At 37.1% G+C, this 12394-nt stretch overlaps 1 protein-coding gene across 26 annotated transcripts in view; it reads left to right on the top strand.

Moving 5' to 3' along the window:
• The window catches only part of LOC131152283 (plant UBX domain-containing protein 11), a 47205-nt gene that overhangs the window by 20740 nt on the left and 14071 nt on the right, over nucleotides 1-12394 (top strand). For all 26 annotated transcript variants that reach the window (XM_058104073.1, XM_058104090.1, XM_058104079.1 and 23 more), the window contains 2 exons: nucleotides 3499-3564; nucleotides 3689-3756. In XM_058104073.1, the coding sequence (XP_057960056.1) occupies nucleotides 3499-3564; nucleotides 3689-3756 (134 nt within the window). The remainder of the gene's footprint in view (nucleotides 1-3498; nucleotides 3565-3688; nucleotides 3757-12394) is intronic.

Below are 12394 nucleotides of genomic sequence, written 5' to 3'. Positions count from 1 at the left end.
CCTCAAACTCATGTCTCAAGCATGCTAGAACCTGAAGAACTATCATTTGCTCTCTCTGCTTCTGCATCTCATGAATGTCGGTGGTTATAGATTGCACGACATTAAGCTCCTCATGAATACATTCCATCTGTACAAAATAATCTGCAATGCCTGTCTCCTTGTTGTAACTGAAAGTACTCTTGGGATAAATCATACATACATGTAATGTCACTAGAATATAGCAATTTGGCATAATCGCAAATCTCCTTGCACGTATCTAGATGCATGCACTTTCATGCAATTTGAGGCTCCACTGAATTCCACAAGAGGGAAACAATCAAACAAGTTCTTAAATTTCGATATCGACTCAAATTTTGAATCTTCAAAAGTACAAAAATTTTGATGGAAATTTTGATTTCGATTTGAAAAAAAAAAACAGAAATTAGTAGTAAAGCATGGAATTCTTTGTAAAACTTCAAAAATGGTTAACAAGCATAATAATATAAGTTTTATGACTAATATATTACAAATAAAATACATCTATGTTTTGTATGAGGTGGAAAAGTTGTAAAATAGTATGTGTATCAAACATATTTGTAAGATAATGTACATTACACATATTCAATTAATACAAATGAAATTCATAAATCATTTAAATATTATTTATCATACAAATAATGATAATTTAGACATGAATGGTTAAATAAAATGTTATTGTAAGTTTATTTTTCATAAAATTACAAAAGCACTTGTAATAATCTTTTGTTTTAAAAAAATAAATAAAATAAGTGAAGATAGAAATTTCACTACACTCCTAAATTTCTCATTATAATTTTGACAAAATTTCATCATATAGTTAAAATTTTGACAAATTTCGCTAAAATTTAGAGATTTCGATAAATTTCAGATGATTCGTTGAGATTTCGATGGAAATTATGCAAGATGGAAATCAACAAACATTTCGATTTCGAGGGTGACAGAAATCGGAAATTTCAACAAAAATTTTGGCAATTCCGTTCAAATTTAAGGCCATGCAATCAAGGGATCGTTCTGACCCACACTTCTTTTCTCTTCTCAATAGAAGGATTAAATTGAACAAGTGGTCAGATTTTCCTAATCTTTCTAAATATCTCGAACAACCTTAGGCCATTGTACATAATTCTTTCCATTCAACTTTTTGAGTTATCTTTGGCAATGATGAAGGAACATGTTTTTTTGGATTTATAGGCTCCATCCCAACACTCACAAACCAGCAGCCACACCAATGTCAAACAAGGAGAATCAAAACAAATTGGGACAACCACAAATGATGTGAAGATCCGAAACAAGCATGGACGAGGTAAACCACTTACCAACTGATATAACACTGCCACAGCCTCACAACTCAACTTACAAACACTGCCACTGCTCCAAGAACTCACAAACGAGCCTTTATGAACAGTGAACAACAATTAATGGATCTCCATGAGTGCATGGTTGGAAAAGGTTGGGTTTTTGAGTAAAAAACATGCTCAACAACTTGATAATATGGTCTAGGGATGGAATCAGAACATAGTGTAGGAAAAGGTCAAAAAAAGGCGGCCAGAATCTCTCTCACGTGCTGGTGCGTGGGATTGGGACTGCTGGCAGTCTACCAGCACATGGGAGCACGTGGAGCACTTTCCGGCGATGGGGTTTTGTACTGTTAGGTTTCGGAGGGTTCTGTTTTTGGCTATATAGTTGGTTTTGTGAAATAATGAAGGCTGCAGGTGGATTTGAGAAGGGCAGCGACAGGAGGGCGTTTTCCAGCGACGGCTGAGTATGATAGGGTTTTGGTTGGATCACGCACTGATACCATGTTGAGATTTTGATTAAATGAATGACCTTACTTGAAGATAGGTATCTCCCTCTATTTATAATACAAATCAAATACATTCTAATAACCATAATACCCTTACTAACTCTCACTAATTAACATTATAACACACTTAATAATAATACTAAAAGACTAAAATAACCTTTAACAGTACTAAGACTAGTTATATGGGTTTCGTCATTGGGCTTTAATTATGACAAAAACCTTTTTTTTTTTTTTCTTGTAGCTGTATGTCATAGTCCTAACGACATAGATGCATGCCCATAAGTCTCTAAACCGTAATGTGATACATCACTTTTTTTTATGACTCTCTTTTTGACTTTTCCTTTTTGAAGCTCATAAATCATGATGCAATGCATCACTTTTTTTTTACTCTTTTTATTTTGTTTTTATTTTTTTAAAAATTTTACACCACATGCATCACAAGAAAAGGTGTCCCTCCTATTAGGTTAACCTAAAAGGAAAGGTTCAGGTTGACTACAGGTTGGGGTATGGTGTAAATTTCAAGGTTTCCCATCAACTAAGGCACCTGATGTAGCTACTAACATGTGCCTGAAGGATTGTGCTTGTCTAGAAATTAGGCTTTGGGGTGGTTGTTCTTGCTATTGACATGTTAAGGTCTAGTAGGACCACTAGCCATGCAAGAACTTAAGGCAACTACCTTGTTATTATTTTGCCATTTGCCCATCAGATAAATCATGATGCAGCTAATGCAGGCACACAACATTAGAATTAAGAATATCAATTTTGTTATCATTGAATTCTAATTCTCAATCCCATAATGGAACCTCAGGGCCCATGAAAAATATTTTAAGTTCTGCTTAATTTGGAAAGTTTGATGAAAGAGACCTATTTAATTTGAATGATAGGAACTTCATTTCTAGATAATGAAAATCAGTAAGGGATACTTCATCTAATTAGCACGCCAAAAAATGATAGGGATCATATTAAATTGAATGGAATTGTCATCTTATTGTTTTGAGGAAAATAGGCAAAAAGCTATTTTTTGATGCCAATACTTGTAAAGGCGTCTTCCCATTGAAAGCCCATTAGGCCTGTGCTATCCTTGAGAGAATCTTATCAAAGAACAATCAAAATTCTTTGAAACCCCCTTGTACTTCGAAGTGCATCAATATCCCCATTCTAGATTTACAAATTGCCATATGGCCCCTTCTAATAGCATAAATCTTTAATAGTGGATGGATGATAACCTTTTGACAACCCTGATGACAATAATCTCATGCATAATTTGAATGGTCACATTACAAAAAAAAATATATTTATTAAGTTTGTCATAAATAGTATATTATGTAAGGGATTGCTCTTACTTTAACCTAAATTCTTCAAGATTTTTTTAAATTTTGAAAACAAAATAAAGAAAATTGTTGGAGGAGGGATTTGGGTTGTCCTAGGAGAGTCACTTTTTGCTAGTTGCTGCAATAAAATGCAGAATTGGACTATATTTTCAGGCCAACGATACTGATTTTCACTAATAGGAGTTGCAATTTGTAAATGTTCAAGGTGGGTAAGCAATTTTTTAAGTACATGGGCCAAGTGATAATGGAGGACTTTGTGATGCTGTTTGCTATCACTATATGGCTTTTATTGAGCTCTTTTAGTATAGTTTGAAATGATGCTGTTTTCCTTGCATTAATTTTTTACAGATCCTCAGAAATCTGTTCCATGCATCACAATTGTTGGATACAATGGTTTGCAACTCTGGCAAACTGGTAAGATAAATATATGGCAATAAAGTTTTTGAATCTTGAGGACATGTTTATGATGGCAATAAAATTTTTGATTGCCGAGGGCATGTTTTAAGTCTCTAATTAGTTTCTTTTTTGAATTTTTCAGAAGGTTTTGTCAGTGCTGAAATTCTCGCATCTAGTCTCGAGCGGGCATGGTTGAGTCTTCATATCCAGGTATGCTGGTACAGGTGTTTATTGTGATCCTTTATGTTATATTTTTGGGGAGAAAAGTAGAAACTATATTAGAATAGAAGAAAATTTACAACACTTCAGAGGACAAGAAGTCCTCCTGAAACAAAAAAATAAAATAAAAGCAATCTTTTGATTGAAACATTAGCCATTTCTATCGACAGACTGAGCTTTGGATTCACTTATGAATTTCGTTGGCATTAGTTAATAACATATTCAGAGAGAAGAAATAAAAGAACCACCAGCCTCATTTCCATGTTCAGCACAGCAGCATGAGATGTTGGGTTCAACTTGTCCCACATCTGAAGAAAGAGAGGTAGGGGGCCTCCCCTTTTCCTCTAAATTCCTTTAAACCCCTCGTAACTCTTTGCAGCTTACCTCAAGTCCATATGCTATTTTTCATAACTTATATGAAGAACGGTTGCATTCAACTCTTTCAGTTATTAATATTTACTGGGCTTCATGTTATAGTACAAGAACAACAACAAAACCAAGTCTTAAGTCCCACTAGGAGGGTCAGCTACATGAATCATTTTCTGCTAATTTATGCGATTATGGATCATTTATTTTGAAAAATTCAGGGCTATTAAATCCTTATTATCTCATTCCAAGTTATTTTAGGTCTACCCCTACCCCTTCTACTACCCCTCACAGTAACTGACCCACTCTTTCTCACTGGCGCATTATGTGGCTTACGTTGCAAGTGCTTAAACCATCTGAGTCGTCCCTTCCTTATCTTATCTTCTATAGGAGTTACACCTAACTTATCATGAATTTGTTCATTTTTTAATTTATCTTTTAGTGTCATACCACTCGTCCATCTAAGCATTTTCATCTTGGCAACTTTTACTTTTTGGATATTTTGCTTCTTCGTTGCCCAACATTCTAATCAATATAACATAGCTGGTCGTATAGCCGTCGTATAAAACTTCCCTTTTAATTTTAAAATATTCTACGATCACAAAGCATGCTTGAAGAACTCCATTCTTCCCAACCTGCTTTAACTTTGTGCATTACATCCTCTTCAATTTCTCCTTCATCTTTCATAATAGAACCAAGGTATCAAAATCTACAAGTGCTATTTATTTCTTCATCATCAAGTTTAACTTTATCTCCAATATTCCTCCTACTATTCCTAAAATTACATTTCATATATTCTGTCTTATTTTTACTTATCCTAAAGCCTCTAGATTCCAAAGTTTCTCTCCATAATTCTAATTTAGCCTCTAGTCCACCCCTAGTTTCATCAATCAATACAAAATCATCTGCAAATAACATACACTATGGAACCTCATTTTGGATACTCTTAGTTAGTTGATCCATCACTAAAGCAAAAAGATAATTGCTCAAAGTAGAGGGCTTCATGATACAGCGTTAAATTTTTTCAATGGTGAAAAAGCCAAATAAAAATCCAAACTGAACCGGTTAATTTCACAAATCAAATTGTTCGGTTCAGTTTTCAGTTTTGGCCAAAACTGAAAACAAGTTGAATCGATTACACCCATACTATCTATGTAGATTAATTTGTTTATGTGAATTATATTATTTATTGATTCTAAATTAAATTATCTTATTGTGGTGTAATTATCATACCTCCTGGTTTGGACACAGATGTTAAGGTTATGTCGATAAATGTCAAATAGTAACCTAGAATTGTTTTTTCATATAAAAGAAGAGAATTTCAAAATACAAAAAGGAGATTAAGAGATCCTTTTATAAAGCAAAGATAACTACAAAAGGGAAAAAAATTGAAATAGATCCAAAAAACACACTCCTTTAAAGCAAGCGGATGCTGTAGGACAAGGTGAGGCTACATAATGAATTCTATATCATAGCAGAGAACACATCAACCTTTTTACTGCAAAAAATGCTTGCATTTCGCTCCAGAAAAATTCCACAAACCACTGCAATGACCCGCACACCTCTGTAATGTTGAGGCTTCTTTATGCTAACCAAAACGTGTAAAGGAAATGACCATCAAATCTTTCATGGACCTCGGAGAAACCTAGTTCTCTTCAAATAAACCAAATAACTTATTTCAAATTCTACAATTGAAAGAAAAATGCCAAATTATTGTTGTTGTGAAATTGTTATATTCTGGGGGCAGATCTTCTTTGAGAATCCCAGAGAGCAAAGAAGTATCAGGCTGGTGGATCTTTTGTAATTCATTGAAAGAGGATGAATGTAAAAGACAGCAGAGAAATCAGAAAGCTTTGGGTTGGTTGTGCAAAAAGTGAGGTTCCATAGAAATACAGCGGCTAGAAGTAAATAGTCTTACGCAAAATGGGCCTAGTTGTGCAGAGATGGTGAAGAAAGGAACTGCACTTGATTTGTTGTGGATAAGTTCTGGCGGGTCTAGTCAGAATTTTTAGAATGGCAAACCCATGAATATGGAAAGAATAGAGGTGTGGGAGAGAGACCCTCAGGCATTAATTAGGGCTAATCCTCATTCGAACTTTAAGAAAGTCCTGCCTTCTACCATTACTGGAATGAAGCTTGGCCAAATATAGTGGAAGTGGACAAGAAGCTGTATGTAGCTCGATTTGGGCCTGGAGCCCTTGTTTTGAAGCCTGCTTTTCTGGTATGCCCAAGAGATTCTAGATGGGCTAGATTAATGAGTCTAGCTTGGGTGGAAGAGGAGAAGTCCAGAAACAGACACTCAAAACTGAATGGGGGATTTGACTTGACGAAGGTACTGGTTAAGGAGAATAAGGAAGTGGAGATGCCAGTGTTCTCTAAGGGGGAGGAAGATCATGTGAAGATGGATAGGTGCAATCCTTTAACTAGGTTGGGACTTGGGAGAGCCACAGGCTGCATTGAAAGAAAGGAATAAAAAATTGACACAACAAAAAGATGATTGTTTCCATTCGAAATTTTGCTCAGATTTCAACAGAAATTGAAGAGACTCAAGGGGAAGAGATTAGTGAAGATTAGGCAAACTCAGATTCAGAAGACCACTTAAGCAGCTTCTGCAATTCTGACAACAATTTGCTAGTTGACCAGATGAGTGGTGAGCTAGACATGGAAGAAAAGACAAATGGGTGGAACCTTCAAGAGACCTTTGTTTATATAAAAGGGAGGGAGAAATGCTACAAAGTGGGATTCCCTTACATGGAAATCAGCAAATAGGAGAAGCGATCTCTCCAATTTCCTTTGACACTAGGCAAGGGTTGGAAGATTTTGCTAAGCACAACTCAAATCAAAATACAGCTTTGTTTGAGGGGGGGGGGGGGGTCTTTGTCCCTTGTTCCTGAGTCTATTCCTAACAAGGTGGACGCCGTTGCTATTCCTTCTAATATTGGGAAGGGTAGTGATGAAGAGACAGCAATTCCTTCGGATGATCTGTATTCTTCAGAAGCTAGAAAAGGTATTCTTTCTGTTACTGCTCAGTCCTTTTCTCCTTTTGATGCTTTATGCCATAAAAAGGGTTTTCTGGGGTAGTGCCTTTTATTTTGTTCTAGGGACTATAAAGACCCAAACAAACATTTGAATGACATGGGTTTGAATTGGTGAGTCCTACTAGAGCTGAGGTCAAGTTGGGGATGAGTCGTAAAACGTATGAGTGGAAAAAAAGGTACAAAAAGAATTAAAGAATTTGGTTTCTTCCATCAACTATGGGGCTAGTAAGGGTATCAGGAAAGGGATCAAACCTGTTAGGTTGCGAAGATTATAAGTTGGATCATTAGGAGCCTAGGGGATGTTAAGAAGGGAAGTTTGGTTAGCGACCTTTTGCTGAGGCATTCTTCCAATATTGTGTTAATCCAGGAGACTAATCTTGACTTCGTTGACGGGGAGGTTGTTATAGGGATCTAGGAAGGACGTAGTAAGGATTGGGTTTTTGTACCCTCTCAGGGGGTTTGCCGGAGGCATGCTCGTGTTGTGGGATACTCATTCTATTACCAAAGTGGATAGTCTAGTGGGTTTTTTTAATCTTTCCGTCGTGCTAGTAGCTAGGGGCAACGGTCAATGGTGGGTTTCCTCTGCGTATGGCCCTTCTAAACGGACTCTTAGGGATTCTTTTTGGAATGAGCTTTATTTGGTCTCCGGCTTTGTTCGCCTAGATGGATTGTAGGTGGAGATTTTAATTCAATGAGGATCTCGAGGGGACAAGAAAAGGGGGGACCCAGGGGGGGGGGGGGGTTGCTGGCACCATGCAAAAGTTTGATTTGGTTATTAGGGTGTGTGGTTTGAGGGACCTTCCGTTGGGCAATACTAATTTTATGTGTCGATGGGGGGAGCTAGGGCGGTGGCTAGTAGAATTGGCAGGTTCTTGTATACAAAAGAGTGGGAGGAAGTGTTCCCTAAGCTCTCCCAAGTTGTGCTATGTAGACCCATCTCCGATCATTTTCCCATCCTATTGGAATCTAGGAAGGTGCCTTGGGGTCCCACTCTTTTAGGTTCGAAATTATGTGGTTGGATCATGGCTCCTTCCATACTTTGCTAAGGAATTCTTGGTTTGAGGTTGTGGAAAGGGATTAGGAGGGGTTTAGATTTATGAAGAAGTTGAAGAGACTAAAAGAAAACTGAAAAGAATGGAATAAGGAGGTGTTTAGAGATATTAGGATTAAAAAGACTAGCATTTTAGATGAAGTGGATGAGATAGATGGAAAGGAAGAAAGTATTACTCTTTCAAAGGAGGAGGAGGTTAGAAGGGTTTCTTTGAAGAATGAGTTGGAAAATCTGATTTTCAAGGAAATGAGAAGTTGGAGACCGAAGATGAAGTTTAAGTGGGTAAAAAGGGTGATTGTAATTCTATATTTTTTCATAGGATAGCCAGTGCCAATGAAAAAATGAGAAAGAATTTAATTAGGGAGTTGGAGGTTTATAGGGAGTTGATTATCTCGGATGCTACCAAGATCGCCTCCGAGATCACTGATTTCTATCACAACTTTTTTTTTTGGGGGAGGATGAGAGTAGATCGATAGTGGAAGGGTTGGAGTGGGATCCTTTATCTGTTGACAAGATGGACTGGTTAGAGAGACTTTTTGAGGAAGAGGAAGTTAGATCTACAGTTTTCAGAATTGAGAGGGATAAAGCTCTTGGGGCGGATGGTTTTAATTTAGCTTTTTATCAAGATTGTTAGCCCTTTTGAATAAATGTTTGGTATCCTCAGAAGCTGATAGCCAAATTGGCTGTTGGATCCCTCAGGGGCCTTTTCTTGCAAAATCTTTATGTAAATTCTTGGTTAGCACCAACTTTTCCTTCCTTCTCTGCAAAACTATTTGCAAAGCCAAAATCCCCCTTAAACTCAAAGCTTTTATTTGGTTGGTTGTACTTAATAGGATAAATACTGATACTTGCTGCAGATTAGGTGGCCTCTAAAGCCTCTCTCTCTCTCTCTCTCTCTCTCTCCAGATATATGCATGTTTTGTTTGAACTGCTTAGAATCTACTTTGCATCTTTTCTTGCATTGTAATTTTGCGTGGAAGGTTTGGAACAAATTATTCAATTATTTCGGAGAAAGTTGGGTTTGTCCAGGACAGCAGAGGAGTTTTTGGTAATATCTTTTTGTTGGGTTTGGCATGAAGAAGGAAAGCGCTATGGATTAGTGTTTTATTTGCAGTATTTTGGGGTTTTTGGAAGGAACAAAACTCACATATATTTTCAGGGAATAAATTAGCATTATGTTGGTGTGGGCGAAGATTCATTTTCTGGCTTCTCTGTGGTGCGTGGGTAATGGCAATTTCAAGGGGATATGCTTCTCAGATATTCAGCAGGATTGATATTCTCTGTTGACTTCTTAGACTCTGCTGATTTCTTTGGGCTGTTTTTACACTTTTTGGTTTTTCTTGTTTTGTTTTCCCTGGGGTTTCCCTGACTTTGTCTCGTCTCCTGATTGCACATTCTTATTCTATCTAATGAATTTATTTTTCTATAAAAAAATAGAATTATTTCTCAATTATCAAAACATAAAGAACACACACCTGGATATAAGGCCTTCAAAGGCCTCCTGCCCTGCTCAGATTTTGGTTTTGACTCTATTAAGAACCAACCAAAGAAAATCCTTAATTTTAGAGGGAACTTTGGCCTTCCACATATTTGATGGATGGAAAAGACACGTCATCTCTGATCAAATGATCAAAAAGAAGTGAAACAAAGAAAGATTTTTACAAGAATAAATCTTGAAGAATCTAAAACTCCACGATCAACTATCCCTCTTATTGGAAGGATGAGAACCCTCAAACAAAAATAACGAAAAGGGAGCCCCTCTGCCTTTATCATTAAGATATCTATGAAAATGGAAATCCCAAGAGTAACTATAAACATCAGAGATCAGAAAGGAAGGAATGGCATCATTATGCACTGAGGACAAGTGATGCAAAATGTTAATGGTTATTTTGGTCTCCATAGCATTATTATTGTGTGCTACTATTATGTTGGTAAGCATGAGTTAGTAAGGTATATGGTCATTGGAATGTACTTGACATATATTATAAATAGAAGGAGAGACCTAATGCTGTAATGAGGTCTTCCATTTTACCCAAGCATTCAACATCGTATCAAAGCATGATTCGGATACCTAAACCATAATTGCCACAGCCATCATCAAAACAGAAGTCTAAAACACTTAATCTGCTGCATGCCCAGTATAAATGAAGAATTTCCAGGGGCACCATAGCCCTGAAAAACAGCCAGCAGGTGCTGGAAGCCAGAGCAGTCACAGGAAATTTCACGGGCAACACAGCCAGTTCATGAACACAAACCCCTATTGAGTTTTCAAAAAAAACCCCATACTCACTCACAGACATTCTCGATCTGTCCCCACTGAAATCCCATTCCCAGAAATCCTCCCACGTGCCCTCACGCAGTGATTAGAGCCAGGCAGGATGATCCTGCACATTAGCATATGAAGCTAATTCCAAGCTTGTTTCTGGACTGAATTGATCCTGCAGTGTCCAATCCCTCTATAAACATATTATAGAAGTTTTATGTGATGTTTTTTGTCCAATGATCTCACTTTTTTTAGTTGCTCATGTGTGGCACTCAGTGAATGGTTGTTTGATGCTTCCTAAAGCTGTTTGTCAATGTTTATTGGGTTTAGTGGTGCCCGAAACAGTGGTATTTTCTGTGTTTTCATTTGTTCATCATGTGTTTGTGGTTTGCATCAGTTTTCAAAGGTTGTGTGTGTTGAGATGGAGTCGGTGAATTCCAAAAACATGTTGTTTGCTGTGTATTTGTGATCTCTACTCTATTGAGGTGTTGTGTGTGTTGGGATGGAGTCCCCAGATCATGAGAGTGTGTTTCCCTCGTTAATCACTTGTTCAGGTGAACAACGTACTACAATGTACTATAATTGTCTTAGGAGGAGTATTCAAGGTTCCTGCAGTATTTGTCATCCTAACAAGCATCTCATCACATTGCATCTATTTCTCAATAAAGTAATCCTACCATCCATATGTCATCTGGTATCTATCCCACTAGTCGTTGGGTTATTGACTCTACTTCTACTGACCATATGACAGGTGTCACCAACTTCTTTCTGCCCTCCAGTATTCTAAAATTCTACCTTAAGTTACCCTTATTGATGGGTCCACTATTACAATTAAGGGGATATGAAGAATAAATCTTACTCTCTCCATCTCTCTTTCTTCTTTATACATTCCTAAATCTCCCTTCTATCGCATGTTTGTTTGTGTAATTACAAAGCCACTGAATTTCTAGGTAACCTTCTTTCCTGATATGTTGTTATTCAGGTGTTGAAGATGAGGAAGGCGATTTCCATTGTGGATTTTACTACTTTGAGTCACTCTCCCCTCCTATTGCCTATAGTGTCGCTGCCACACCACATTACATCCACTATTGCCTTGGTCGTCCATCATTGGACTCGCTAAAACAACTAGTTCCTACTTTGCCTTTTGTGTCTAACCTTGAATATGAGTCTTGTCAATTAGGAAAGCATCATTGTGTTCCTTTTGTTTCTTGAGTCAATGAACGAGCTATTAGCCCTTCCATGTTACTCCATTACTATGTTTGGGGTGCTAGTTGTGTCATGTCAAAGTTGGGGTTTTGGCACTTTGTTACATTTGTTGAAGAGTACTCCAAAATAACATGGTTGTATGTAATAAAAGACCATTCTAAGTTGTTTAAAATCTTTTGTGTCCTTTGCTTTCAAGTGAGGACTCAATTTTGTATGTCGGCGCATATACTTCATAGTGATAAAGCTAAATAGTATTTCAACACTTTGTTCACTACCTACATCACTAACTCTAGCATGACCCATCAGTCATCTTGTGCCCACACTCCATAAGAAACTAGAGTTGTAAAGGGGCAAAAAAAGACATTCTCAAAGTCACTCAAACCCTATTGTATCAAGTGTCCCCAAAATTTTTAGGAGTAACGTTGTGCTCATTGCTTGCTCTCTCATCAATGAAAGGCCATCTTTTGTCCGTGGGGGTAAAATCCCATACTTAGTTATCTTCCCTAGGGCTCCCTTGTTCTTCCTTCCTCCTTGTATTTCAACTTTGTGTCCTTTGTCCATTTATTAAATCTAAGGACTGGATGAGTTGGATCCTCATACTATCAATATTTTTTTTTTTTTTTGGGTGTATTCCTATACTCAAAAGGGATATTGATGTTATATCCCTGCTTTACATCGATTCTATATCTCTGTTAATGTCACTTT

This window comes from Malania oleifera, chromosome 3 (assembly GCF_029873635.1).
Source record: "Malania oleifera isolate guangnan ecotype guangnan chromosome 3, ASM2987363v1, whole genome shotgun sequence".
NCBI lineage: Eukaryota > Viridiplantae > Streptophyta > Magnoliopsida > Santalales > Ximeniaceae > Malania > Malania oleifera.
This window is presented reverse-complemented; position numbering and strand designations above follow the sequence as displayed.